Consider the following 25,980-nt stretch of genomic DNA (forward strand, 5'->3'; position numbering starts at 1 on the left):
ATAGGCTAATTATTTTAGGGAGCTTCAGCCCTCTTAAAATAAATTGGTATTTTTTATATTTAATATTTTTATATATTATAATTTGATATTTTTAGATATATTATTTCATGTATATTATAATTTTATAATTTTTAATTTTTACAAAAAAATCTGACAAATTTCATATAAGGCAAAAGCAGGCTATGTAGGTATAAGATATATGTTGTGATAAAGAAGAGGTGCATTAAATCTAGTGTTTGCTTAGTATGCTTTTGTTTTGTTTTTTTAGAAAGGCCGGATTCCTTAGCAAAGGTGGAGACATGCCAATGTATATGTATCAATTCTATTTTAAGACAGCACAGAAACTGTATTATTTTACAGCCCTTCCCTCATTTGCAAACCCAAGTTTTAACAATGACACTGCTGTAAAAGAGGATTTCTCGTGTAATTTATTTTCCCTAAACAGACAAGAACATTTGTATAAACTGTACAGTCTTAATATACTTAAAAGGAAAAGTGTATTTTTTCCCCCGTTATCCACAACCCTTGTGTGACACATGAACAAACAACTTCTCTTCTGTGCGTTCTAAAGATATAAAAGCAGATAAAAAAGGAGTCATCAGCAAGAATGGGATGCACTTATAAAGCCTGCAGGAAAAAAAACATAATACAACATTTCCATATGACCTGCATATTGACCAAACTATAGCCACACCACAACTGTGGTAGTGGCTAGCTTCAGCACAGACTGGCTCCTGATGCCTCAGGCTACTAGCCAAAATGAAGGCTACAGCCACTGTTTGATGCTAGGTGTAGCGTTCCTGTCCGTGTTGCCGTGTAAAATCAACGCACCCAAGAAGGGCTTTCTGCTTAAAATGAGCAAAATACTGTTAAGTATTCCATATTATCATGAATGTATCTGTACACAGCATGAATAGAAAACCTTGGAGGTTTCTGGAGGCGTTTTAATAGCAGCCTTTCTAGGCGGAATAGGTGCGTGTCCCATTACGGGCATTATTAGCTGCCTCTTTTTCCGTTTGTATATCATTAGAACGCACAGAAAACGTTTGTCCTTGTCACATAAGGACTGTGGATGATGGGCAAAATTAAAGTGTACTTTTCCTTTAAGTCAACATCCCATTAGCACCACAAAAAGTAAAACAAACTGTACGTATCCTGTGCATATGTACAATGTATAATTTATATTTACTATTTAAGTTCACATGCCTCAATATGAGATTGGTTCCGTTGTGTGGTTTTTGGCCACGGTGGCGAGAGGCAAGATGGAGGAGCGGGAGAATGTCCTGCCTTCAAGGAATCTTGGAAGCATTCACTTTCGTCTGAGGCTCATCATTCACTCCAGCTCAGTGAAGCGAGCAAACATGGCTTTGCGGACTGCATCTTTGTACGTGTCTGATGCCGACAGGGTGTAGTTGCTGCCTTTGGTGCCGAGGCCGGCTCCTTTTGTTCTCAGTTGGGCCTTAAAAGAGGCAAATGGATAATGAATGAGGTGATGTGGCACGTTCACCTCAGCGTTCCACTCCAACTAAATGAATACCTCGATGGGAGTCGTGATGCCCTGCTGGTTGCGACCAAGACCTTTACCCTCCTTCCAGCCCATCGCTTGGAGCATTTTGTTGCCAATGTTGTCGCTGTTGAGGCCATCTTTGGTGGGCTGCTCGTAGTTACTACAAGAAGGGACAGATTGGATCTTGAGGAAAACATGACTTAAGTAAATCATGCTAACTTATTAGCAAGATACCCACACTGCTGGAGCTGGTTGGGAGTATTTCTTCTTTTTGGCAACGGGAGGTTCAGGGATGCCATATTTTTCTCTTCTCTCAGCTGCTCTGTCTCGGTACTTCAACTGCACACACACACACTTTGTAAGAAGCAAATATTCCACTCGCACCGTAATTATCTTTGAATCAAACCTCTGATTCGCTTCTCTCCAGCTCCTCCAGCTCTGATTCACTCATTTTGGATCGGCGCATGACTTCCAGGTTTTTCTGAAAAGACGGATGACATCCCACATGAGCAAAAAGTTGAATGCGGTCGTGAAGTCAACAGACGGCGCGAGAGTGCTCATTACCTTGTGGAGATCTGACAGTTGTTGGTGTCGAATTAAACTTTCCTTGTTGGGGAACTGCCTCCGGCACAACAAGCAGGCCAGCTTTTTCCAATCGGTCATCTTGTCCTGGCCTCCGTCGGCACCCTCGGCTGACTCCTCCGGGTCACTGTCGCCACTGTAGGCTGCCACTAGGCCAGGCTGATGGCACAGCAGTAGCATAAACACATTTACTTCTAATGCCATAAGTCTTTGCCGTACACACAATATGGCAGAGGTGGAAGAAACACTCACCTTGGAGGCGTTGCTAGAACTGCTGGTCGCTTCCTCTTCTGGGACATTCATCATCTCGGGAGGGATTCTGTCTAGAACTCCGGCTTGCTGAGAATGGAATGAATACATTAGATAAAAATGATGTACACATGATGAGGTGTCACAAGATCTCATCAGATTCAAACGTGACAGGTATTTCTCGTGGGCACTAGGCCTGCTACGATATTAAATAATTAATAATCACAATAAATGACAACAAAGTGGTTTCCAGGTGGAGGGTCACTCTGTGCATTGTGTTTTATCGCCTTGGCCTGTTGCATAGAACAATGGCACAGTCTGTCTTGGTGGGCGAAGTAGCAGAAGTGTGCAATGCAGTAGAAATTAAACGAGTAGAACACAGTCACATGTACAGGTACTTGTTGGATTTTTTTCCCCCTACTGTACTTTTCTTTTAAGTAATGTTGACATCTCGTCTCGTGACAGCCCTTCAACTAAATGAAGACAACAACTCAAGCTTGCTGGCGTACCTTCTTCTCAAATAGCGTGAAGCCCGCATCAGCAGCTGCTGCCTCCTTCCTTTCCTCTTGGCTGATTGGCTGGAAGCTGCTCTTAAAGTTATCCTTCTGCTTATTGAGACTTTTAGCCCACCGCTCCATGTCTTTAGCAATCTGGGGTGGGACATCAAGAATAAAAAAGGTGAGGAAGTGAATTGTACTGATATTTACCAAAGTATGCTACCTGTTGAGCAGTTTTGCTCTTGGGTTTTTCCTTCTTCTCTTTTCCTTCTCGAGGTTCTTTGGCGCCGGCGGCACTTTGTGCAGAGTTTGCGTCGACCGAGGCGGGGACATATGTCTGCTTCTCGTTGTCCCAGTAAAGATATTGCTGAGTCTGAGAGTTGTAGTAATACTGCGGAGGAAAATAAAGGAAGTGCATCATGACATTGTTCAGGACATGGACTAACGTTGCGACTGTGTACTGCTTTACATGCGTGTTTGGGTCGTAGTACAGGCCAGTCACAGCGTCATAATAGTAACCAGAGGCCTCATCATACTGATAAGTGGATGCATCCGGAGCACCTGTACCAATCACAACATATTACAAACTACAGCACATAATCACTCACAAGTCAAATATGGTGAAGATGAGTAAGTGTTCATACCGGGGGCAGCATCTGTAGCCTGTGCAGAGGTTGTGGCTGTACCGGCAGCTGTTGTCGTGGCAACAGGAGCAGCTTCAGCAGCAGGGAGAAGTCCGGTCTGGGATTTAGCCTCCAACTGCTGGCCAAACGGCAATCCCTGTGAGGAATCAACACGCCGCGCTTGTTTATTTGTGAAGTGCAACTAACCACAGCCGCATTCCACGTCAAACGAAAGTCACTGCACACGCTACCTGAAGAGCAGGCTGGGCAATTATATGAGGTTGGTAGACTTGGACAGCCGGGGAGAGGACGACGCCAGCTGCAGTCGGAACAATCTTCATTCCAGGAGCGGCTAACATTGGACACAAAAGTTTTACACATCAGTGCAGTCCATTTATCTGCTTGCATTTCAGCTGTGACCGAATGGTAACATTATTTTATGTAAATATTTCGTCAAACAGTCGTCCCTTGTTTATAACGGTTAATTGGTTCCAGACATTAATTTCTGTGATATAGGCTTCAATGTTAATGGATTATGTTTGTAGTTGAGCACAGAACACCTGTTTATGACTTTGTAGATATTGTTTTTAACATCAGAGCCCCGTAGAGAAGAAATAACAACCTTTAAACTCCTGCAGTTGTTTATGACACATTACAACTCCTACACTGCCGGGCTAACCCATTAGCCTGTCTTCTATATTTAAGACTAAACCTTAAAAATTGTGAACACATGGGAGACAAACCTTTTCCGATCATGTGGAACAATGCCATGGCTGTCTGCAGTATTAAGGTAATGTACTGTAAAGTATCAATGTTGTGTCAATACTGCCACCTAGTGGCCAGATTATACTTTGACTAATAATAAACTAGTCTACCACAAACAGCCCACATTTATTACTTTCCTGAAAACACACGATACAGCAAGGGACGACTGCGTTCCATACAGGACGGCCAACATCTAAATTGTGGTTAGCGACCGTTACCTCCAAGAAGCCCATTCTCCTGCGAAGTGCTGGCTCCTGCAGCTTGATAAAAAGCCTGAAAAAGGATGCAGCAAGGTCAGTGGAATACATTTGATTTTGAGGTTTACCAATCGGAATTAGGATGTGTTGATTGTGCAGTGTTAACCGCCACAAATACAATTTTACTTAACTTCCAACTACCACCCATCCAACCCACACACCCGCATGCCAGTGCTACTAACCTGTGACATTGGAGGGAAGCCCTCTTGCAAGAGGCTGTACTCCGAAGGTCCCTCTCCGCTCGGCTGGGGTTAAAGAGGCAAAATAAAAGCAAATATTGGAGCTGAAAACTTGCAACAACAAAAGGACTGATGCTGACAGAAACGGCGCCTACCTGACTTGAGGACCACTGAGCTGCAGCAATTGCTGTGCTCGCGACAGAGAAGGCGCTGACACGATTCCCATCAGGGAGCAAGAGGTCCCTAGTGAAAACCAAACAATTATTCCAGCTACACTTAACATACTGCATGTGTCAGATTCAGAAATCGTAAGATAAAAGCGGCTAGGATGGCTACACACTTTCTGGCACTCTTGGCATAGTCCACTCCAATTGTCTTCCCATCCAGTTTTAGTGGAGGCTGCAGTCCTTGCAAGATGGTGAGCAGCTGAGAGGCCTCCTGTGTTTAAAAATAATAATAATAATAGATTACCTCCCCACTGGTGTGGACATTCAAAGATCAATGTAAATTAGGGCTGTCAAACGATAACTTTTAATCATTAATTCCACTGATTAATCACCATTTTAAAATTAATCATGACTAAGTACCATTTGCAACTATGTCGGCAATATGCCCGCTACTGTATTGTACTCCCCTTATCGGCCCGATAATTATCATGAACCCCAGTGATGAATTCAATAATTACCATCATTATATACTGTGTGTGTGTGTGTATATATATATATATATTTTGTTTTTTTAATTTACCAGAGGAGAAGACAGCTGAACAAAGGCAAAGCCCCTGTTCTGGCCCGTCTGTTTGTCCTTGATGAGGCGAATGTTGTTTGGGGAAAGATTAGCAAATGGTGCCAGGACGGTCATGATGGCTTCCACGGTGCTGTGGGGGGCTATATTTCTCAGGATGATTGCTGCGAACGAGAATGAACAAAATGAGTACATTTCCACACGTAACACCGTGTTCCAAATTAGGGGGTGCAATAAAAAGGGCTTACTGTCGCCACAGTACTCTCCGCTGGCTTGAGTCTCGGGGACATCATTACTGTTTGAATCTTCTGTTGACAGACAGACAAGACGAGGTGCAAAACCTTGACTTTCAGAGTAGTCAACAAAATGCAACTGCAGCTACAACCCATGACAGGATACAGGTTTGTAATTAAGCCAATAGTTTGAAGTACATGCTCTCTCCCATCTAAAAAAAAAAAAAGTGACAGCACTGTATGTCTTGCTTGTAAGCTTTCACAACTCCAAAAAACAAACAAAAAAAAAAGGCTAATGTAGCATCCCAACACTGCTGCCTCTGACTGCTCGGATGTTGGAAGTCGGTGGCCTCCTGTTGATTTCACTACTTACCAACTTTGGCTGCTCCACACCTGAAGCACTTCAGCCGCCTCCGGAAATTGTACAGGCCACACTGCAAGTAACCGTTCACATCATTTTTATTATACACCTGCTAAAGCCCCAGCGGCACTGCCTGTGACAACTTGCAGTCAATATTGATGCAGCACACCTTACTGATTAACCCCAGATGCCACCTAAGTTCTACCATTAGTCTACACACAAGCTAACATGACTGCTGCTAATCAAGCATGAGCATATGTGCTCGTCTATTTCATGGCATAACAACAGAGCACTAACTTACAGTATTGCAGAGCCAGTCGGCATAGTTGTGTCTGGGATGACTGTAGTGCATGTCCACACTTTTCCCTTGGATGACCAGGCGTTTCTGAAAAAGGAATGCAAGTGTTACCCGCCTATTTGTGGCGTGTGTTGATCTCAACTCAACAGAGTAAGCATTCTGGAAGGGGAGAGAATGGGGGGGGAATGTGAGGGACCCCCAGCACATATCCTTTGTGCTAAAGACAGACATGTGATGTATGTGATGTGTAAGAGGGTTTCTTTAAGTGTTTGGGACCCGAGTGCCCAGACTGAGCTGGAGCAAAGTGTATTATGTGACCCTGAAAGACAATGCTGACTGCTCTCTGCAAAACCATACATGAGCTTCCCACAAAAATGTTGGAGAAAAGGTCTAAAATGAAACAGGAGATTAAAAAAAAAAAAATCACTCCATGGCTTATAAAAAGTCTGTTTGCAGTTAACTATCAAAATCTAATCAATAATACCAGTATTGATATCATGATCATGTGTTAACTGTGTTAATCAAAAGAGATGGCCTTACAATTCATAAAAAAGGGTAGATGGTACTATTAAACTATATACTTATATATCCACAAACCAACAATCATAAAAAAAAATCTGCTCTGTGGCATAGAATCTATTGGTCTAAAACATTTTGGTTGCCTTTGGGGTTATTTTCCCTAGATCTCCAAGATTAAAACTAGACTTGGCGATTGTGAAGCAACCTGATTGGTCTCCATCCATCGGGTAGCATCTTGCAAGTGATAAAAGTCCACGAAGGCGAAACCACGGCTTATACCTAGAGACAGCATTCAAATATAGACGGGAGGCGTGTTAGTTAAGAGTCCAAGGGCATATTATTAAAACTGTTCCACAAACTGCTTCACGACCCAGGCCTTGTGTGGTAAACAACAGGCCGCTCCTTAAGAGTTTTACCATAGCAAAAAAAAAAAAAATTAAAAAAAAAGGGAACACCACTGATACCAATGTTCACGCCAGGCTAACTAATACAATGTGCGCCAATGGCTCTTGTTACTTACCTTCACAGGATTCATAATGAACTGCACTGATGGCACTTGGAACCACCATTTTACGTTGCTTAAGAACTAACCCGGCCATGCTGCTATGGGAAAATGGGTCTGAACGGAAGCAGATTTGCCCTACGGTCAAAAAGACTAGGGGAAAGGCAGGGTGCATCATGTGTCCCACTCTCACCTGTCTTCTTTTTCATCAGTCTGACATCGGCGGGCTGGGGACCCTCCAGCTGATCAATGGCGAAACAAATCTGAAGGACAAACGGGCAAGAGGATGGTTTAAAAAAGGCCTTCAGCCACAACACAAGGGGCCGCAGACGTGCACAAGATGCATACATCTTCTTCGGTGACGTGAGGAGAGAGACCCCAGAGCATGATGGTCTTGCTTCGCTTCTCATCGCCAGCTTCTCTTCTGTAGTCTTGATCTGGGTAGTCTCCGTCCGAATGGTACCCATCTTCTGATCGATCGCTGTTGCGTCTTTTCCGTTCTCTTGGCTTGAATACAAACACATCAGTTCAAACACATCAGCGTGTCTGTGTGAAGTTTTCATTGAAGTGTCTTTTTTTCTGAACAGAGAATCTTTATAATGTAGCATTGTGTAGTGCTTTACTACACAAGACTGGAAAGCACATAGAGCTCACATTCAGCATTAAGTGTGTCGCTGTGTGTCTTTGTAGTCCTTTCGACAACAGGAATAGGAATTGTGTGTGACGTGGTGACGTTGGAGTTCGTAGCCAATATGGTATGTCTCACACAGGTATACTACACCTGGATATATTGGAGCTTAAATACTAGAGATGCCGCCACTGCCACTTTGTTTAAGATGCTAGGTGTATCACTTCTACACGCTATGTACATCTGTGCAATACTTTGTTTTTTTATTTTCAGTATAGTTACTCCAGACTCCATTCTCTGTGCAATATCTGATCAACCTCCACGTGCAAAATATTGAGGCTCTAAATGCAATATATTAAGTTCTATGTGAAGTATTTCTATAATGCCTCATATTAACTCACTAGCAAGATCTCAGTGTATACACTGGTCATATATCTCATCTCGTTTCATATTATCTGCATACTGTATTTGTATATAACTCTGGGTAAAACTGTTGATTTTGTTAATACTTGGGTTGTTTATTTTTCTAAATTGTGTATTTTGTACTGCTTAACTGATTCTGTACTCTTGCTGCTGTGCAATGCAAATTTCTTCACTGAGGGACGAATAAAGGCATATCTTATCTTGTCGTTCTTTTTATGTTGCCATGTGAAATCAATGCAACCAGGAAAGAAGTTCCCAAAATACTACAAGGATGTTATTATAACTGTACCTGTTACTACATGCTCACAGCATGGATAAAAAAAAAACTATTTTAGACCTTAGGTGTGTTCCATAACATATATATACAAAAGAGAAAGACATGTCTCACACAAAGATTGCAGTTGATTATGATGGGCAGCATTCCAAAGAGGTTGCTTTCTGAAACAACAGGACTCCCACTAAAAACAAGAGAAGAAGCATACAGGCATAATCACCTCTGGACTGTCCCTGGATCCACGGCGTTCTCCCTCACTGCGATCGCTTCGCCTCTCTTCCGCCCAGCGGCGGTCACGCTCTTGATCCCGCTCTCGTCTGTCACGCCAATCGGAATCATCGCGTGTCTGGTCGGAGCCATACCTGCCGCTCCGTTCAGATCGACTTATCCTATTTGACAAAACATTAGAAGGACAAATGAAGCAACAACATAAAAAATATCGCCCCAACCCTAATGGCTATCTTGCACTTTCGGGTAACTTTTGGCATATCTTCTTCCGGGTGTTCTTCCGGGATATTTAGAGGTAGATGGTATTCCACTGTTCATTCCTGCTAAAATACAAGGTACTCGTCTTTCGTTCTTATTTGCGCTCCAGGTACAGAATTAGGTAGGCGGGAAGTTCATGTCCACTCAGTGACCCGGTAGGCTACCACATTAGCCAATTATAATCATGATTTGGCATCAGTCCCGGAAACAGTTGTGTCTGCATTTAGAATCTTTTTTTTTTTTTTATAACTGATTTTTGTAACTTTTTACTTTAGAATGTCAGTGAAAAAAATCCAAATTGTAAAGATAAAAAAACGTCTGAGAGACAGATGCAGACATTGAAAGAGCCATATATGGCACGCGAGCCATGGGTTCCCTACACTTGTGCGTTTTCATCTGTTGAGCTGCATTTCAATGTCTGCAACAATGACTAATAAAACTTGCATAAAACCCTTCTTTGAATGCTAACCAAATAGCACGACAACGTCCAATCGTACAACATACACTACCAACATGTGGCAGGTCGGTAAACCAAATCAATTTAATAACTACATTTGAAAGATATTTAGAACTCATAGAGCCAGGCAAAGAAGCTTTAGTGATACGTAGTTAAAAAAATGCATCGTCTAATATTTTTTGACGTCTGCGTGAAATGACCGTTGCATTACTGACATTCTAACCGACATGGCGGCGAACGCCGCTGGTACTCACCTCTTATCTGCTCCCATTTCTCCCCTACACAACCTCTGCAACACAAACATGAAAACATTATTAAAAATTAATTAGCCTGTAATTACATTCACAGGCACGAAGGGAAACTGCAGCAACTGAAACGTCAATGGTTATGGTGGCGCTAAACGCTCTCATTTTCAAGTCGTCATTTCACAAGCGTTAAAAAAACGACGTAAACTCACAGCCATTAAAGATTACATTTTGCAGTTACAAGTTAAATAAACTCACCCGTACGGTTAGTTAATGTTGACTATACTATGTGGAGATTTCAACGCAATATTTGCGAAATTGAAAACCGAATGCGGTCAAGGACTTCTAACAAAACGACGACACCTTCTTCTTCCCAGCATGCATTGGTGTTTTAAGCCTCCACAGTTCTATCCCGATTTTGCCTGACAGGCGCCTATCGGCCTTTTTGTTAATCATCCAACAGACGTGTATCCATCAATCTGAATTTCATTTATCGTCATTGTTTATAAAAATGTAGGGCATAACGTCAAATTGTGTGCCGTGTGTTTCGAGAGTCAGATAAATTTACTGATGTCCGAAATAGATCAATATTCTTACCTGAAAACAATAGATCAGGGCAAAGTAACGCCAAATTATCGCCATTTTGCAATTCTGCGGCCTAACCTCAAATATTTCAGTGGCGTGCTTAATTTTATACATTTCATAATATAATTTCTCAATAAATATGTATTAAGCAACATTAATGCATTGGTTAGGTCCAAGATAAAACATATTTGACACTATGAAAAACCACTGGTCTAAATTATTTTCAGCAATGTAACAATGTATTATTTGTCAAACAGCAACTCTGTTGTTTTTCTTATATTTTATTACAGTTTGCAAATGTTGACACGTGACCAACAGTACACTATACACATCAGTCCTTAATAAAGACCACATAACAAGACTTGTTGAACTTGGCACGAGAGGATGTTCCCCCACTCATCACTTCTGAGCTGTGTTTTTGACATGGTGTATGACACATTCCCTTCCCTTCCCTTAAGCGACAACCAAAATCCACAAAATGTTATCACTTTAAGTTACTTTCTTAAAAATATCATGCCGAGGAGACACGTACAAATGTTGGTGGCATCAGATGAAACAAGCAACACTAGGAATATAATGCATTCAAATAAATGTGCAGCAAAACAAAGGGTGGAATCCATCACAAACAAAGAAGATAGTCTGGGACAGCGGGAGTTGGGAAGACAGCAGTGGGAGGCTGCGATGGTCCATGAAGACGTTTATGTCAAGGTTTCTCCTTTAGTCACCTATAATGACAGATAAACATATAAATGGTACACGTGTTGGATGCCACACAAAATACAAAACTCATACTATTACAAGCATTGTTGAGGACATCTGATTAGACAAATAGTCAAAGGAGGTCCTTGGTTTTATGGAAGGATGTTATGGACTTCAATATGTCTCCCTAGTGGCAGCGCGCCAAAGAAAAGGAAAGCCGTCACCAAGGAAGTCAAAATGAACAACATAAAGGCTCAACATCAGCTGCTTGATTGGTCCTAGCCACGCCACTACTGCAACCATCACTAAGGATAAATATTATTGAATGCTAATGAATGCTAGCGGTGTCATGGAATCTGTTACAAGGATCTGGGAGACCCAGACTAGCCTGGGATAATATTTTAAGAAGGTATAAAATGCCTCCAAGCTACCACCATTGATAAAAGTAATGTGTTTCAATTAGTTTCATTTCATTATTGGATTTAATATTTCTATTATTGTATTTATATGTCCTTTATGTGCTGTGTATAGTGTGTATGACTTCAGTTAATTGAAGATTTCCAACTGGCAGTACATGAAACGTGGACATACATCACAGTCTAGGAAGGAGGACCACCTGTATTTTAAATACAGTATGGCAGCTGCTGCATTCAGGTTCGTGTGGGAATTTTGATAAACAGGCATTCAAATTACAAGTTACATTTTGTTCTCCAGAGCAATACTAGTTTATTCTTGTGATTTTACCACGTTGTCTTAATACGTTGTCTTAATAACACCCTTTATACTTACTCTTGCTTCGATATATTCAATTCTCCTCTCCAAGGCTGTCAACTTCTCATTGAGCGTAGCCAGACGAGATCGACATGACATGTCTAATGGGGGACATGATGCAAGATTACATTTTCGACTTCATCCAACTATGCATACATCTCCAAATGACAGACTAATGCACATCATCAACAACACAAAAGCATGTATCAATTGTAAATACATGTTTACAAGAGCGAGAACACTAGCCACCTCGCTAGCATTAGCAGATTGCTGTGACCAAGCGGCTCGAATAAACTTGCTTAAGTTTAATTTGGGGGTATTTTAAAACTAACATTAGTTAATAACAACAACAAAACGTAAATACAACTCGACAAGGACATGCCACTTTCACAAAAAAGAACAATAATACGCTCACGAGCCTATCTGGGAGTGGCTAAAATGAACATCACTAGCATGCTAACGACGACAGGAGAGGCTAATCTCTCGGTTTGGCGAAGCATAAACATACACCGTAGAACGCTAATCTTACCGAACGAGTTAAGGAAGTCGGCGATTTTCTTGATGCTGCTCGTGATCACTTCAATATACTCCCGGTTGGCCCAGTCTTGGTGGATTTCTCTCTGCACTGGGTCTTCCTGGCCGGCCATGTTGGATGAGTCGAGTCGCTCTTTGAGTCCAGCTGTGCAAACCGGAAGTAGACCGTAGAACGCCTTCGTTATATATTATACGTTACTTGTTCCTGTAATTCTGCTTATACTGTTTTGTACAATTGAAGTTTGTAATAAAATATATATTACAAAAATTATGCGTTACTATTTACAATAAAATTTGAAAATTTGTATTTTCAGAATTTTAATATTAAAGTAAAGCCACTGTCTGCAATATCACACTAATTAAACCGCGTTTCTATGGTGGTCCCCTGACTATAGCTGATTTTTTTGTTGTATAAAATCAATTCGTCTTATTTATGTAGTATGGTATGTCAAACATATGCTTCCAGATTCTAAATAAGGTCTTAAAATGTAAAAAATTAACACATTCAATTGATAAGGACAGAATAGTATTAATTTAACAAAATAATTATTATGCATTTGTTGTAGAAGTGCACAGCATCATTAAGTTGCACACACCTCCCAGGTAAGTACTTTAAACAAAATTGTTATCTTTGTAATGACAATTTTTGAGCTTGCCTCGGATCTCATTAAACTGTGCAGGTGTACCTAAAGTTGTGTCTGATGACTTATGTGCTTATGTGCATTGTAAACCAGACAGTTATGACCCATATCCTTTCAAATGAAATGTTTATTTTTGTCGTCAAATAACTTGGCGATATCAGGCCACGCTGTGTCTGAATCAGTCTTTTACATTGACATCAGAAACTCCCCATCCAATATTTCAAGGAGTATCATCATTGAGTAAAATGGCTGAACAGTCACAGTGTAAAGCAAATATCATCCATCATTCATTTCACTCGACTTGCTTAAGAAGCTCCTTAATATCAGCTTCTATGTCAATAGTGTGGAAATTCCTGCTGTATCGCTTGTAGGGCAGCCCACCCGGACTCACTAGGAACTTTTCAAAGTTCCAGGAGACATCACTCCGACGGACAGGGCTCCAAATGATGAGCTTGGGATCTGTCATGAAAGCCATGGAATCATCACAGGGGAACGGGAGCTTTTCTTTCAGATAGACAAACAACGGATGAGCATCTTTTCCATTCACATCCACTTTCTCCAGAAGCGGGAACTTTGGTTGGAAGCCATTCCCTGGACGGATGTACTGCAGGGACCTCAAAATCTCCTCATTTTTGCAGTTTTCCTGTAATAAACAATAATGTACTGTAATCCATTGATAAGAATGAAAAAAGTACAGACTATTATGACATTGTGTGGATTATGAAATACTTAACCAATTTATTTAACCACCCTGGTGGTGTTGTTTTGACCAGTTATGCCATAACTAACAACTTAAAGCGCCCCCTGGTGGTGGCCAATTCAGTTACCAATGTATTGTTAAATAATTGAGCGCTTTTGGAGCTCGGCGTCTCTCCCTACCTGATGTCCAAACTGATTGCAGGGTACACCCAGAACAACGAGGCCTTTGGAAGAGTAGCGGGAGTGAAGGTCGTTCATCTGGGTGTAATCCCTGGTTGTTGTTCCTCAGAGAGACGCCACATTCTCAACGAGGACCACTTTCCCTTTCAGCGAAGAGAAACGCAAAGTTTCGCCAGTCAGTAACTTCGCAGTCAGATCGTAAAACCTTCTTGCAGCCATTTTATTCCGGAAGTGTGCACAAAATGTAATGTTTATCTTTAGGTTGACCCAGCCCAGCCCCTTTTAGTCATAGATAAAGGGCTGGCTAAGATGGATTGTACCACTTTATTACTTGTTTAACTGTACTATACCATTAAGTAATTTAAATGTCGAATACATTACAGGAAGAGGAAATAAGAGAGTAATTTAACTAAGTTAGCTTACTAATAATGCAGCCATCTTTGTAACATGCGTTTGAAACTATTACCTCCACCCCTGAAAGGGCTGTAATGGTACGTTCCAGGAAGTTTCATTCATTGCGAGTCCAAGTGATTTCAATGCTATGTTCATCCAAAGTTCTCCTCGCAGTGAATGAGTGGAAGTAGTTTGATTATTTTCTATACAATAACATTCCACATCTACAAAACAAGACGAGAGTTATTTATCGATAATGTCCGAGTGGACGAGCGTGTGTGTGGCCGTTAGCTTGTCTCTCGTTCTTTTGCTGCTAGCAGGTTACTTTTTGTACTCGGGGCTTTTCTCACAAATCATCGTATTCACTGGATATCCCCCTATAAAGAAAGCCACATTTGTTTACAAACTTAAAGAGGGACCGTATAAAAACTGCGGGGAAGTTTTTAAGGAAGCGAACAGTATCGGACCGACGCTTTCTTGCATGGGGATATTTTATGATGATCCTAAAAAGGTAAGCAAAATACAAGGGAACAGATAAAGAACATTTGTCATGCCGCTGCTTTTAGTTTTGCACTTTAAAGTGTACTTGTTTAATTAAAAAAGTCAGTGTTACGGATCAGGGTTGTGCAGTGTTTGCTTTTGGTCGCTAGATGGCGACAGTACTTTTCCATCAAGACCAATCGACGCTGAACTAGAAGTTACATTAAATCAGCACAATTATCATGCATCACGTCAGAAGTATTTAAAAAAATATATAGCAGTCAGCAATGACCTTTACTGTTTTCATAACATTTTGGATGCATGACTTGTGATACATATGCATGAGGTGTTGGCTGGTGTGTTGATGTTCAGATTCCAAACTTAATTTGTAGTTTTGGGGTGTCCTAATTGTTTGCATTTATAAAACCTTCTTTTTAATTGAAACAAGGTTAATAACAATAATAATAATAATAACAATGTACTTCATATACAGCTCACATGATAGAAGTGGAGCATTGTTGGTGCTTTTTGGAGGCTTTATGCTGGAATAGGTGCGTCCCATTACATGCATCCATTTTTTTAATCTCTTTTTATATCTTTAGAACAGACAGAAAAGAGAAAGACACATGCTCATGTCTCACATAAAGATTGTGGATGATGGGCAAATTCCAAAGAAGGGTAATACGAGTGTAAAGGTGACTATAAGCACGTTATTTCATATCTAGAGGGCTCTAATAATGTTAAAATCCATATTTAGAAGTCATGAACAGGTGTTCTACACCGTAACTAAGAAGTATTTTGTTGAAATACACATATCACGGTCAGGTCTGGAATCAGTTATTACTGTATACCTTGGCCACAATAGGAGGTCAGATCAAGTCTACGTGTGTAGACTCAATTCCACGCCATCGCACGACATATAAAATGTAGTTAGTTGGAAGTGTTTGAGATGTTTTCCTGCCTTCTGTTCTCGGAGAGCTTGTCCAAACATATCTGAGTCTGTGCACAGCAGGCAATAATGTCTGTTGGAACCACCCCTGATACCTAATCCCACACAATGTCTGCAGCCTTCCAACTCATGCGGTGCTTTTTCCCACCTGTGAATCGACCAGGTGTACTTTATTTTCCAATAGTCTTTATCCAAACAGACCTCGCAAAGAAGCAAAGCAGGGTGGAATCCTGGAATGGTAAATGACGTACATATTGTTCGAACGCAACACCCCCCTGTGGTTATCACATGTACACATTTTTCATGTTTTCATAAAAAAATATGAGCTGTGTTCATTTTATGGTAAAACAAGCATATTGAGGCTGCACGGTGGACGAGTGGTTAGCGCGCAGGCCAACCCGAGTTCGATTTCACCCTCGGGCATCTATGTGTGGAGTTTACATGCTCTCCCAGTGGGGGTCCTCCCACATTCCAAAAACATGCTAGGCTAATTGGCACCTCCAAATTGTTTATATAGGTATGAATGTGAGTGTGAATGGTTGTTTGTCTATATGTGCCCTGTGATTGGCTGGTGACTCGTCCAGGGTGTACCCCGCATCTCGGGATAGGCTCCAGCACCCCCGCGACCCTTGTGAGGATAAGCAATAGAAAATGAATGAATGAATGACTGTTGCTTTCCAACATGGACCCAAGCTGGAGCACACTGACCTGAATATAAAACGCTATTCATGTCTCAGAATTCAGGGTCTGGAGAGGAATACAAACAAACGTGTGGCACTAAGCTTTTCTTCCTTGCACTCAGGCACACCAGCTGAAAAAAAAAAGACACAGCAGTTTTTTGCACAATAACGTTCCAAAAGATATGACCAAAATCCAAACACACAAAAGTGGAATCAATTTGGTCCCGGGGGGTGCTGGAGCCTAACCCAGCTGTCTCCAGACGAGAGGCGGGGTACACCCTGGACTGGTGGCCAGCCAATCACAGGGCACATATAGACAAACAACCATTCACACTCACATTCATACCTATGGACAATTGGATTCGCTAATTAACCTAGCATGTTTTTGGAATGTGGGAGGAAACCGGAGTACCCGGAGAAAACCCACGCATGCACGGGGAGAACATGCAAACTCCACACAGAGATAGCCGAGGGTGGGATTGAACTCAGGTCTCCTAGCTGTGAGGTGTGCGCGCTAACCACTCGGCCGCTGTGCAAAAAAATATCAACTAAGAATGAGGGCTGTCACAACTAGCTCGTTTTACTTATTTATTTACAGAGTGTACCCTGCCTCTCGCCCGAAGACAGCTGGGATAGGCTCCAGCACCCCATGCGACCCTTGTGAGGATAAGCGGTAGAAAATGAATGAATTTGTTTCATTTTGTGAAGGTATCTCTCCCAAGAGAGGTTTGAGAGCCGTGGTATGCTGTATGTATTTGCTGATGATGTTTTTCAAACCGCTTCATTGTTGGCCCCTCTGATCTCAGCTGTTTCTTAATTTTCGCAGAACCTTTCAAACGTCTCATCAGTAGACTCTTCCTTTAATCCTCTTTTCCCCGACTGACAATTAAGACAGCATTTGGGTGCTGGCGCTGCACCGTCTCAGCCCCCTGTTCTGATTTAAGTTCAAATAATTGGTGTAATGATCTCAGCTCATTAGTGTCCGAGCCGCTGGATGCTTTCAGTCCCCGACAGGAACCCCAGAGAGTGCTCTCAAATAGGAGAACTTCCATTTGGAAGTGGAGCTGGGGAGACACTTGCCATTGATGTTTGCGGTGAGAAGATTTTTCAAAAGGTGCAGCTGACAGAGGAGCAGTGTCTGCATGACTACTCTCGCCCCCTCGCTCCTTTTTCCTCCCCTTTTTCTCACGTTTACCAGCGTTAATCATTTCCTCTGGGGAAACCAAAGACCTCAACAAGGGCTTGAGTTGGTCCGGAGATGGTTGCCATGGATACAGGACTGGAGTGGCTCTTTTTTTGTTCCTTGAAAAAAAAAAAAAAAAGTAATCACATATTCTGGGCCCTGCTCATGAATTCTTTCTACGAGACAACTCTTCAGCTTCAAGAGGTGTTTCCCTGACCTAATGTGCCCCCCCGTCCTCTCCCCTGCGGCTGTCTTCATCCCCTACTAAGATGTTTACGTCCTATCCACCTTCCCATAAGCAACCGTGGGCCGCTGTGGTGACATTCATTAAAATGTAGCGAGATGAGGAAAGTTTCAAGGAGCCGCGGTGAGGTCGTAGCATGACGGAAGCCGCAGAGGACAAGCTGGTCAGGAATTAGTGCGGCTGGTGTTCTTTGTGGAGGCTGATGAAATAGTCGACAACCGAACAGAAAGTCCATGTGAAAGTCTTTTATGAATATCAAGTATGTTATGCCCCTCATAGTACAGGATCACGGGTAAGCTGGAGTCTATCCCAGTTGATTGGAGGGCAAGAGATAGAACTGGACCTGATTCTTCCTTTCTTTTAATACCTTAGAGCCGTGGTTCCTAACCTTTTCTGATCTGGAATTGTTGGGAAATGCCGGAAAACCAATCCTAATGATGTCAAGCTTTGACCTTGTGAAATGCGCGGGGTGAAAGTGTACGTCATAATCACGGATCGGTGCATCGCTTCACTTTTAAGGACATGATTTCCTTTGTTTCGGGTACAGCAAGGGAACAATAAATAGAATACTCAAAATATGTAAATAGGGCTGCACGGTGGTCGAGTGGTTAGCGCGCAGACCTCACAGTTAGGAGACCAGTGTTCAATTCCACCCCTCGGCCATCTCTGTGTAGAGTTCACATGTTCTCCCCGTGCATGCGTGGGTTTCCTCCCACATTCCAAAAACATGCTAGGCTAATTGCCGTCTCCAAATTGTCCATAGGTATGAATGTGAGTGTGAATGGTTGTCTATATCTGCCCTGTGATTGGCTGGCGACCAGTCCGGGGTGTACCCCGCTTCTCTCGCCCGTAGACATCTGAGATAGGCTCCAGCATCCCTGTGACCCTCGTGAGGATAAGTGGTTGAAAATGAATGGATGAATGAAAATATGTAAATATCCATCCATATATTTTCTATGCCGCTTATCAGCACACCCTCGACTGGTGGCCAGCCAATCACAGGGCACATATAGACAAACAACCATTCACACTCACATTCATACCTATGGACAATTTGGAGTCGCCAATTAACCTAGCATGTTTTTGGAATGTGGGAGGAAACCGGAGTACCTGGAGAAAACCCACGCATGCACGGGGAGGACATGCAAACTCCACACAGAGATGCCCGTTGGAGATTCCAACCCAGGTCTTCCCCATTTTCTGACTGTGTGGCCAGCATTCTAACCACTCGGCCACAGTGTGGCAATATGTAAATATATACTGTATAATGTCATTTATAGAGCGACTATAAAGCGCATTAGTATGTAAGCCACACCCACTAAAACAAGATTTGTCCACATATAGGCCACACCCCCTCACCCTCCTAGGAACTAAAACCTTTCAAGTCGTCTTCTTCAGCATCACAATTGAACAGCCTCACAATTCCTTCATCACACACTTTGTCAGTCTCTCTCTTGCTCTCTTTTGTTGTTGTCTCTAAGCAAATTTGGCATTTAGCTTGGGCTATCCTCTCCACGAAAAAAATGACACACAAAGGCTTTAATCCCACTACAAACCGTCACCTTCCCCTGCTTGCACTGCTCCAAAATGTCCCCAGTTCGACCTCCACAGCCAAGTAAGAATGTTTGTCAACGTTTCTCACATCTGCTGTTGACAAAGGCTTGAGCAGGTTCCATGGAAAATGTGTATGAAGACTGTATCTTTAGCACGACTTCCAAGTCTTCATCAACCAAGACAAACATTCTTTCGGCATCGGAATCCCGGTGGCAAAACAAAACTGTTTCTGTTGACTTGATTGACAGCCAGACAAAACGCATACGATAATATGATTTAAAACAGACTCGTATGTTATTTTTTTAATGATTGGAATTGTAGCCGAGCTAAGTCCACAAATGCTGTATAGCCTATACGGTATATGCATAGATAAACAGAACAAGAAGCTATTGCTCTAGCTGGAAATGGAATCCTGTGGTTACCCAAAAAACACAGTGAACTCCCACAATGTCAGTGGAATTGAGTCTTCACATCATGTTTGACACATTATCTTTTTGTTTAGGAAGCTCGTCCCATACAATCATTAATATCGATGTGGAACAATGATTAGACGTTGCTGTCAGATTGACTCAGACTTTATTGAATGTGTCGTAAAATGCTTATAGCTCCCCGTTCGCATTTTTACACTTTTTAGATCTCCACCAAGATATAAGATTGATGGAAGCGTAGGGTGCCCTGCAGACGTATTGGATCCGTGAGGTCAATACCTCCAGTTTTGCTGTAGACCCAAAACATTTGGGGTTGATAGCAAAAGATGAATATGAGCAGCAAGAGTTTATTTGCAGCTATTCTATTGTTTTCACCTTTTGTTTGTATTGGAACATGTGACTGACAGGTGTGTCCTAAAGGGTCAGGCACCGTTGGAATTTGAACGATTTTGGTTCCGATTCTAAACCTCAATTCTCGATTCTGATGCTTCTAAGTAGCTGGGTCATAAAAGTTTGTGGCTTCTCCTGATGGTAATCATGTGCTAGTATTCATTCATTCATTTTCTACTGCTTATCCTCACAAGGGTCGCGGGGGTGCTGGAGCCTATCCCAGCTGTCTTTGGCCGAGAGGCGGGGTACACCCTGAGCCTTTTTTCTTGTAATATTGTGTCTTTATTTACACAATATTTTGACTGTATTATTCTAATATAGTGGCGGCACGGCGGTCTAGTGGTTAGCGTGCAGACCTCACAGCTAGGAGACCAGGGTTCAATTCCACCCTCGACCATCTCTGTGTGGAGTTTGCATGTTCTCCCCGTGCATGCGTGGGTTTTCTCCGGGTACTCCGGTTTCCTCCCACATTCCAAAAACATGCTAGGTTAATTAGCGACTCCAAATTGTCCATAGGTATGAATGTGAGTGTGAATGGTTGTTTGTCTACATGTGCCCTGTGATTGGTTGGCCACCTGTCCAGGGTGTACCCCGCCTCTCGCCCGAAGACAGCTGGGATAGGCTCCAGCAGCCCCGCGACCCTCGTGAGGATAAGCGGTAGAAAATGAATGAATTAATGAATTCTAATATAGTAATAAAATGTCCTAAAATTGTGACTTTATCTTAGTTTTGGTTGTTTCTCATGATATTTAAAACTTAAAAAAAAAAATTATATTTTCATCTCTAATATTTCATTCATTCATTCATTTTCTACCGCTTATCCTCACGAGGGTCGCGGGGGTGCTGGAGCCTATCCCAGTTGTCTTTGGCCGAGAGGCAGGATACACTTTGAGCCTTTTTTCTTGTAATATTGTGTCTTTATTTACATAATATTTTGACTGTATTATTGTTATATAGTAATACAATTTCCTAAAATTGTGACTTTATTCTTAGTTTTGGTTGTTTCTCATGATATTTAAAAGTTTTAAAAAAATGTTTATATTTTCATCTCTAATATTTCATTCATTCATTCATTTTCTACGAGGGTCGTGGGGGTGCTGGAGCCTATCCCAGCTGTCTTTGGCCGAGAGGCGGGGTACACCCTGAGCCTTTTTTCTTGTAATGTCTTTATTTACGTAATATTTTGACTGTATTATTGTAATATTACTACATTACAATAGTTTCCTAAAATTGTGACTTTATTCTTAGTTTTGGTAGGGTCGCAGGGGTGCTGGAGCCTATCCCAGCTGTCTTCGGGCAAGAGGCGGGGTACACCCTGGACTGGTGGCCAGCCAATCACAGGGCACATATAGACAAACAACCATTCACACTCACATTCATACCTATGGACAATTTGGAGTCGCCAATTAACCTAACATGTTTTTGGAATGTGGGAGGAAACCGGAGTACCCGGAGAAAACTGGGAGAACATGCAAACTCCACACAGACATGGAATTGAGGGTGGAATTGAACTCGGGACTCCTAGCTGTGAGGTCTGCACGCTAACCACTGGTCCACCGTGCAGCTTAAGCAACAGTCAATTCATGCACATACATTTCTACTACTCAGCAGCTTGAGGTGAACAGCACATTTGTCCTCATCAGTGTTTGGGAATAGGAATGTGCGCATGTTGGCATTGTTTGGAAAACACCGTGTGACGGCTTCTTGCACACATCGACTCTTCTGGTTATTTATTCTGGTGCTTTTAGTGGCGCTCAGCCCAGCAGGCTTGAATATCCCAGGAGGTTTCGTTTGTTTAGAGCATCTTCTCCTCCCTTATTTAATTGGCATCCGGGTGCTCCCAATACCCACGACGGCAAAAACTGCAATTAGCGCTCTAATGAACGAGCGGATTTTCTCTTCAAATGCAGCACCTGGCTGACAATATCAAAATATCCGTACTGTCAGCAAAGAACCCACGCTGCCTGTGCACGTTATGTTTAAAATGCTCATACTTTGGTGTTGATTTCATTGAAAGGTGCCTGGAGCTCAGTGCCGCTGCGCTGTGGGCAGCATTGTGAGCGAGGGAGAGGACAAGGCGGACGAGGAGCTCCTGAAGCGCTACGAGACGTCTGGCTTCCGCGTCTTCTCCATGCCTGAAGTCACACACGTGGTCACCACTTCCTTCCCTCACAGGAACATTCTCTCCGTCCTCCTGGGAGTGAAAAGAGTCTATCCAAGGCTGGAGAGCTACATCAAGGTATTTTGCTTTTGCGAATCACACGGAAATGTCATCTAGCTTCCCACTGTGAGGTTGCAATAAGACCCACCAAGAAACACAGGAAGTCAAGCCCAAAAGCATTCATACGTATAATAATACAAACGTGGGGATCCACTGTCTCAGTTGTGTGTGTTTTGTCAAGTGATATCATTATAGGTTATCACATGGTTTGTCTGGTATCAGGCCAGGTATCATGCCCCTAAGTGTCAGTATCAGCCCGAGACCAAAGGTCTATCACATACTACAGTAAACCTCGGATATATCGGATTCAATTGTTCCCACTGGTTTTGTCCGATATAAGCGAAATCCGTTATATGTATACCGGAAAATGTCCGTTTTACGCATATATCAGATTTATATCCGGTATATGCGTAAATAGGATTTTATCCGTTATAAAAAGGCACTTCCTTGACTATGTTTCCAATGTACCTGGACGCGCAGGCAACGCTGCAAACGCTGCAAATGACGTCGTATAGCGGCCTGTCACGATTCGGCGAATCGGAGCGCCACGATGCGGCCAATTTAATGGAAATGCATTGGAACGGGACTGGAGATTTTGTCCGAAATAGGCGAAATCCGTTATAAAAAATCCGATATATGCAATGAATTTTTATTGGAAATGCATTACAGAAAAATTGGTTCTTTTTTATCTGTCCGTTGTGAGCGAATTTCCGATATATCCGAGTCCGATATATCCGAGGTTTACTGTACTATTTAATCATGAGCTTATTATCACGTACTATTTAATATTTACTATTATACTAAGACTACTATTATACTAATATTTACTATACTATTTACTATTTAACCGCTGACATGTTGACCGAGCACAGACGGCAGCAAAACAAACGCTGTGTGTTCTCTGATTGGTTGTTTCACGGGCACGATACCAGAGCAGCGCGCTCTGAGTGGACAGCTACGGGGGCTGATACTGGACATGGTTTTAAACTCTATATTTTATCAGTATCACTGCCCTGGGCTTTGACACAGTATCATTTCGGCCTTTTCCCGTATCATTCATGGGCGGTTTCTAGGGTACAGGGCCAATTAATACTGTAGTATGTGATAATGTATTTTATGATTCTTTTAGACTTTTTTTCCCAGCATCCTCAGGACTTGTGTGTTATTTAGCTAGTGCGCTAAACAGATTTATTGACACAGAGTCAACCGGAGGGCAAAAAATCGAGGAAAGGAGCGTTTTTTCACCCTGAAATGAAGGACCTGGTCAGGTGCTGCTCGAGGGATACCGTGGGAATGAGTCATCGGGATGTGGGCGACTTCTGCGGCTATTGTCTCATGATGCAGCGTGCTGGAAGCAGGTGGCGGACACCACAGGTTGTCTCGGTGGTTTTGCTTCTGTTGGAGAATGTGGGCGGGTGTCCCGTTTGCCTATGCCTCCGCCATCTGTTTTTTGGACGCTGTGTAAATCTGGCCGCCCTCCAGCGGCACTTAAGACGGTCTAAGAGGTCAACGTGCACAGACGGTCATCTCCGGCCATCGGTTTTCACATAATTACATAACATTTTTTTTAATCTCTGCTTCCGCTCACGTCGTGCAGATATCTTATCGGAGTTCCCTTATCCACTTGTGTCCCAAAGATTGGACGGTGGTGTTTGTGTGTGGGTGAGTCGGTCCATTTCCTGGCTTTATACGTGTCACCTTAGTCACCCTTTGGTGCCCACCTTGCTTTTAATGGTTCAGCTCATTTTGGCTACGTTAAGGGAAGAAATGATACACAATATCCTGATTTTAGTTCATCTTCAAACAGCTAAAATAATGCATAAGGCTACAAATAACAAATTACCTAAAAATGTCATCCAATACTTTACAAAAGATGAGAAATATGATCTCAGTGAAGAACTAAATTTGAAACACTTATATGCTAGGACTAGTGTGAATGGTTGTTTGTCTATATGTGCCCTGTGATTGGCTGGCCACCAGTCCAGGGTGTACCCCGCCTCTCGCCCAAAGACAGCTGGGATAGGCTCCAGCACCCCCGCGACCCTCGTGAGGAAAAAGCGGTAGAAAATGAATGAATGAATGAATATGCTAGGACTATGTTAAAAAGCCATAGCATTTCAGTATGTGGAATCAAACTATGTAATGGATTGAGTAAGGAAATCAAACAATGCACAACAATGAGCCAATTCAAGAAACAATACAAGCAGTTGATGTTTGCTAAATACAAGCATAAAGGATGATTATTTTATCTGTAAAAGTGTAATACAGTCTGCTATATGTTCTTGTGTCCCTTTTTTCAGGAGCACTTTGTAAACAACAGACCACATTAAATAACGAAATCTATAAAACAGCTACTTAAACCCATCAAAAGGTTGGCTCAAGCGATGATTCCAGATTGTATTCATTCATTCATTTTCTACCATTTTCATGATATTTAAAACTTTAAAAAAAATGTTTATATTCTCATCTCTAATATTTCATTCATTCATTTTCTACCGCTTATCCTCACGAGGGTCGCGGGGGTGCTGGAGCCTATCCCAGCTGTCTTCGGGCGAGAGGCGGGGTACACCCTGGACTGGTGGCCAGCCAATCACAGGGCACATATAGACAAACAACCATTCACACTCACATTCATACCTATGGACAATTTGGTGTCACCAATTAACCTAGCATGTTTTTGGAATGTGGGAGGAAACCGGAGTACCCGGAAAAAACCCACGCATGCACGGGGAGAACATGCAAACTCCACACAGAATGGAATTGAGGTGGAATTGAACCCTGGTCTCCTAGCTGTGAGGTCTGTGCGCTAACCACTAGAGCCGTATTCAAACACTTGGCGGGCCGGATGTGGCCCCCGGGTCGTATTTTGCCCACACCTGACTTAGGTGATCAGGAATGTATATACAAGGATATACTGTACATCGGCTGATCAACTTTTGCTCAGATTGATTGATTATTTGTCATATAACATTAGCATCAGCTAGCTACGAGCAGGGAAATCCACACATTTGAGCCCGGTTGATATTCCAAGTTGAGGAATTTGGAGAGCGTTTTTCTTAAGCTTTCTTAAGCAACATTTGCAATCTCTAGTGTGACTCTGCTGTCATGTTGTGTTATTGATACATAGCTTTGTGTTTTGCCAAGTCAAGCCCACCCTGCACATAATAATGAGGTCTCAGTAAACATTTTTTTCCTCAACAACTCAAGTGAATTATGTGCATTGGAATCCAGCTTTTGTTATACTTAATAGCTGAATGCCTTGCATCACCCGGGATGCATCTTGACACTGCACTCGCACAGCCAGCATGTACTATATGGAGGCGCTGTAGGCTATTCAAACGTATTTCTCATGCAAATTATAAATACATACATTCAGAGTTCTCTCTGAGTGCAAGAGTAACCCGGAGAAACAATTGGAGAGGGAATGGAGAACTTGCAGAACATGAAACCGAAAGACCGGAAGAACCCGGAATGGTAAAGTTTAAATTACTCTGGAGTTGCTTATCCTTCAATTATGGTT

At 42.3% G+C, this 25,980-nt stretch overlaps 4 protein-coding genes across 6 annotated transcripts in view; 1 reads left to right on the forward strand and 3 right to left on the reverse strand.

The window, feature by feature from the left end:
• Positions 1-405: 405 nt before the first annotated feature.
• Positions 406-10,226, reverse strand: rbm5 (RNA binding motif protein 5). Of its 2 annotated transcripts, none has more exons than XM_058088464.1 (25): positions 10,088-10,226; positions 9,839-9,873; positions 8,862-9,030; positions 7,665-7,823; positions 7,510-7,579; positions 7,020-7,093; positions 6,299-6,382; positions 6,010-6,070; positions 5,652-5,711; positions 5,407-5,567; positions 5,000-5,097; positions 4,815-4,902; positions 4,663-4,725; positions 4,442-4,496; positions 3,710-3,810; positions 3,480-3,615; positions 3,305-3,396; positions 3,059-3,226; positions 2,848-2,988; positions 2,342-2,428; positions 2,072-2,248; positions 1,914-1,988; positions 1,746-1,846; positions 1,538-1,667; positions 406-1,459 (listed from the first exon to the last, which is right to left on the reverse strand). In XM_058088464.1, exons 2-25 carry the CDS (start codon positions 9,853-9,855, stop codon positions 1,334-1,336), a joined length of 2,493 nt encoding a protein of 830 aa, XP_057944447.1. In that variant the 5' UTR covers positions 9,856-9,873; positions 10,088-10,226; the 3' UTR covers positions 406-1,333. The 2 variants fall into 2 exon arrangements, with proteins under 2 accessions (XP_057944447.1, XP_057944441.1); XM_058088458.1 differs by having other exon boundaries at positions 8,850-9,030.
• A 459-nt stretch (positions 10,227-10,685) lies between these two features.
• On the reverse strand, positions 10,686-12,571 carry brk1 (BRICK1 subunit of SCAR/WAVE actin nucleating complex). Its single transcript, XM_058079114.1, has 3 exons — positions 12,414-12,571; positions 11,903-11,985; positions 10,686-11,139 (listed from the first exon to the last, which is right to left on the reverse strand). Exons 1-3 carry the CDS (start codon positions 12,529-12,531, stop codon positions 11,113-11,115), a joined length of 228 nt encoding a protein of 75 aa, XP_057935097.1. The 5' UTR covers positions 12,532-12,571; the 3' UTR covers positions 10,686-11,112.
• Positions 12,572-13,171: 600 nt separating this feature from the next.
• Positions 13,172-14,214, reverse strand: LOC131127771 (glutathione peroxidase 2-like). The gene is made up of 2 exons (XM_058070001.1): positions 13,939-14,214; positions 13,172-13,702 (listed from the first exon to the last, which is right to left on the reverse strand). Exons 1-2 carry the CDS (start codon positions 14,155-14,157, stop codon positions 13,352-13,354), a joined length of 570 nt encoding a protein of 189 aa, XP_057925984.1. The 5' UTR covers positions 14,158-14,214; the 3' UTR covers positions 13,172-13,351.
• A 233-nt stretch (positions 14,215-14,447) lies between these two features.
• LOC131134373 (testis-expressed protein 264 homolog) overlaps positions 14,448-25,980 on the forward strand; it is a 32,509-nt gene continuing 20,976 nt past the window's right edge. For both annotated transcript variants that reach the window (XM_058079595.1, XM_058079606.1), the window contains exons 1-2: positions 14,448-14,842; positions 22,257-22,478. In XM_058079595.1, coding sequence (XP_057935578.1) covers positions 14,588-14,842; positions 22,257-22,478 — 477 coding nt within the window. In that variant the 5' untranslated portion in view covers positions 14,448-14,587. The remainder of the gene's footprint in view (positions 14,843-22,256; positions 22,479-25,980) is intronic.

Source organism: Doryrhamphus excisus, chromosome 1 (genome assembly GCF_030265055.1).
Source record: "Doryrhamphus excisus isolate RoL2022-K1 chromosome 1, RoL_Dexc_1.0, whole genome shotgun sequence".
Taxonomy (NCBI): Eukaryota; Metazoa; Chordata; class Actinopteri; order Syngnathiformes; family Syngnathidae; genus Doryrhamphus; species Doryrhamphus excisus.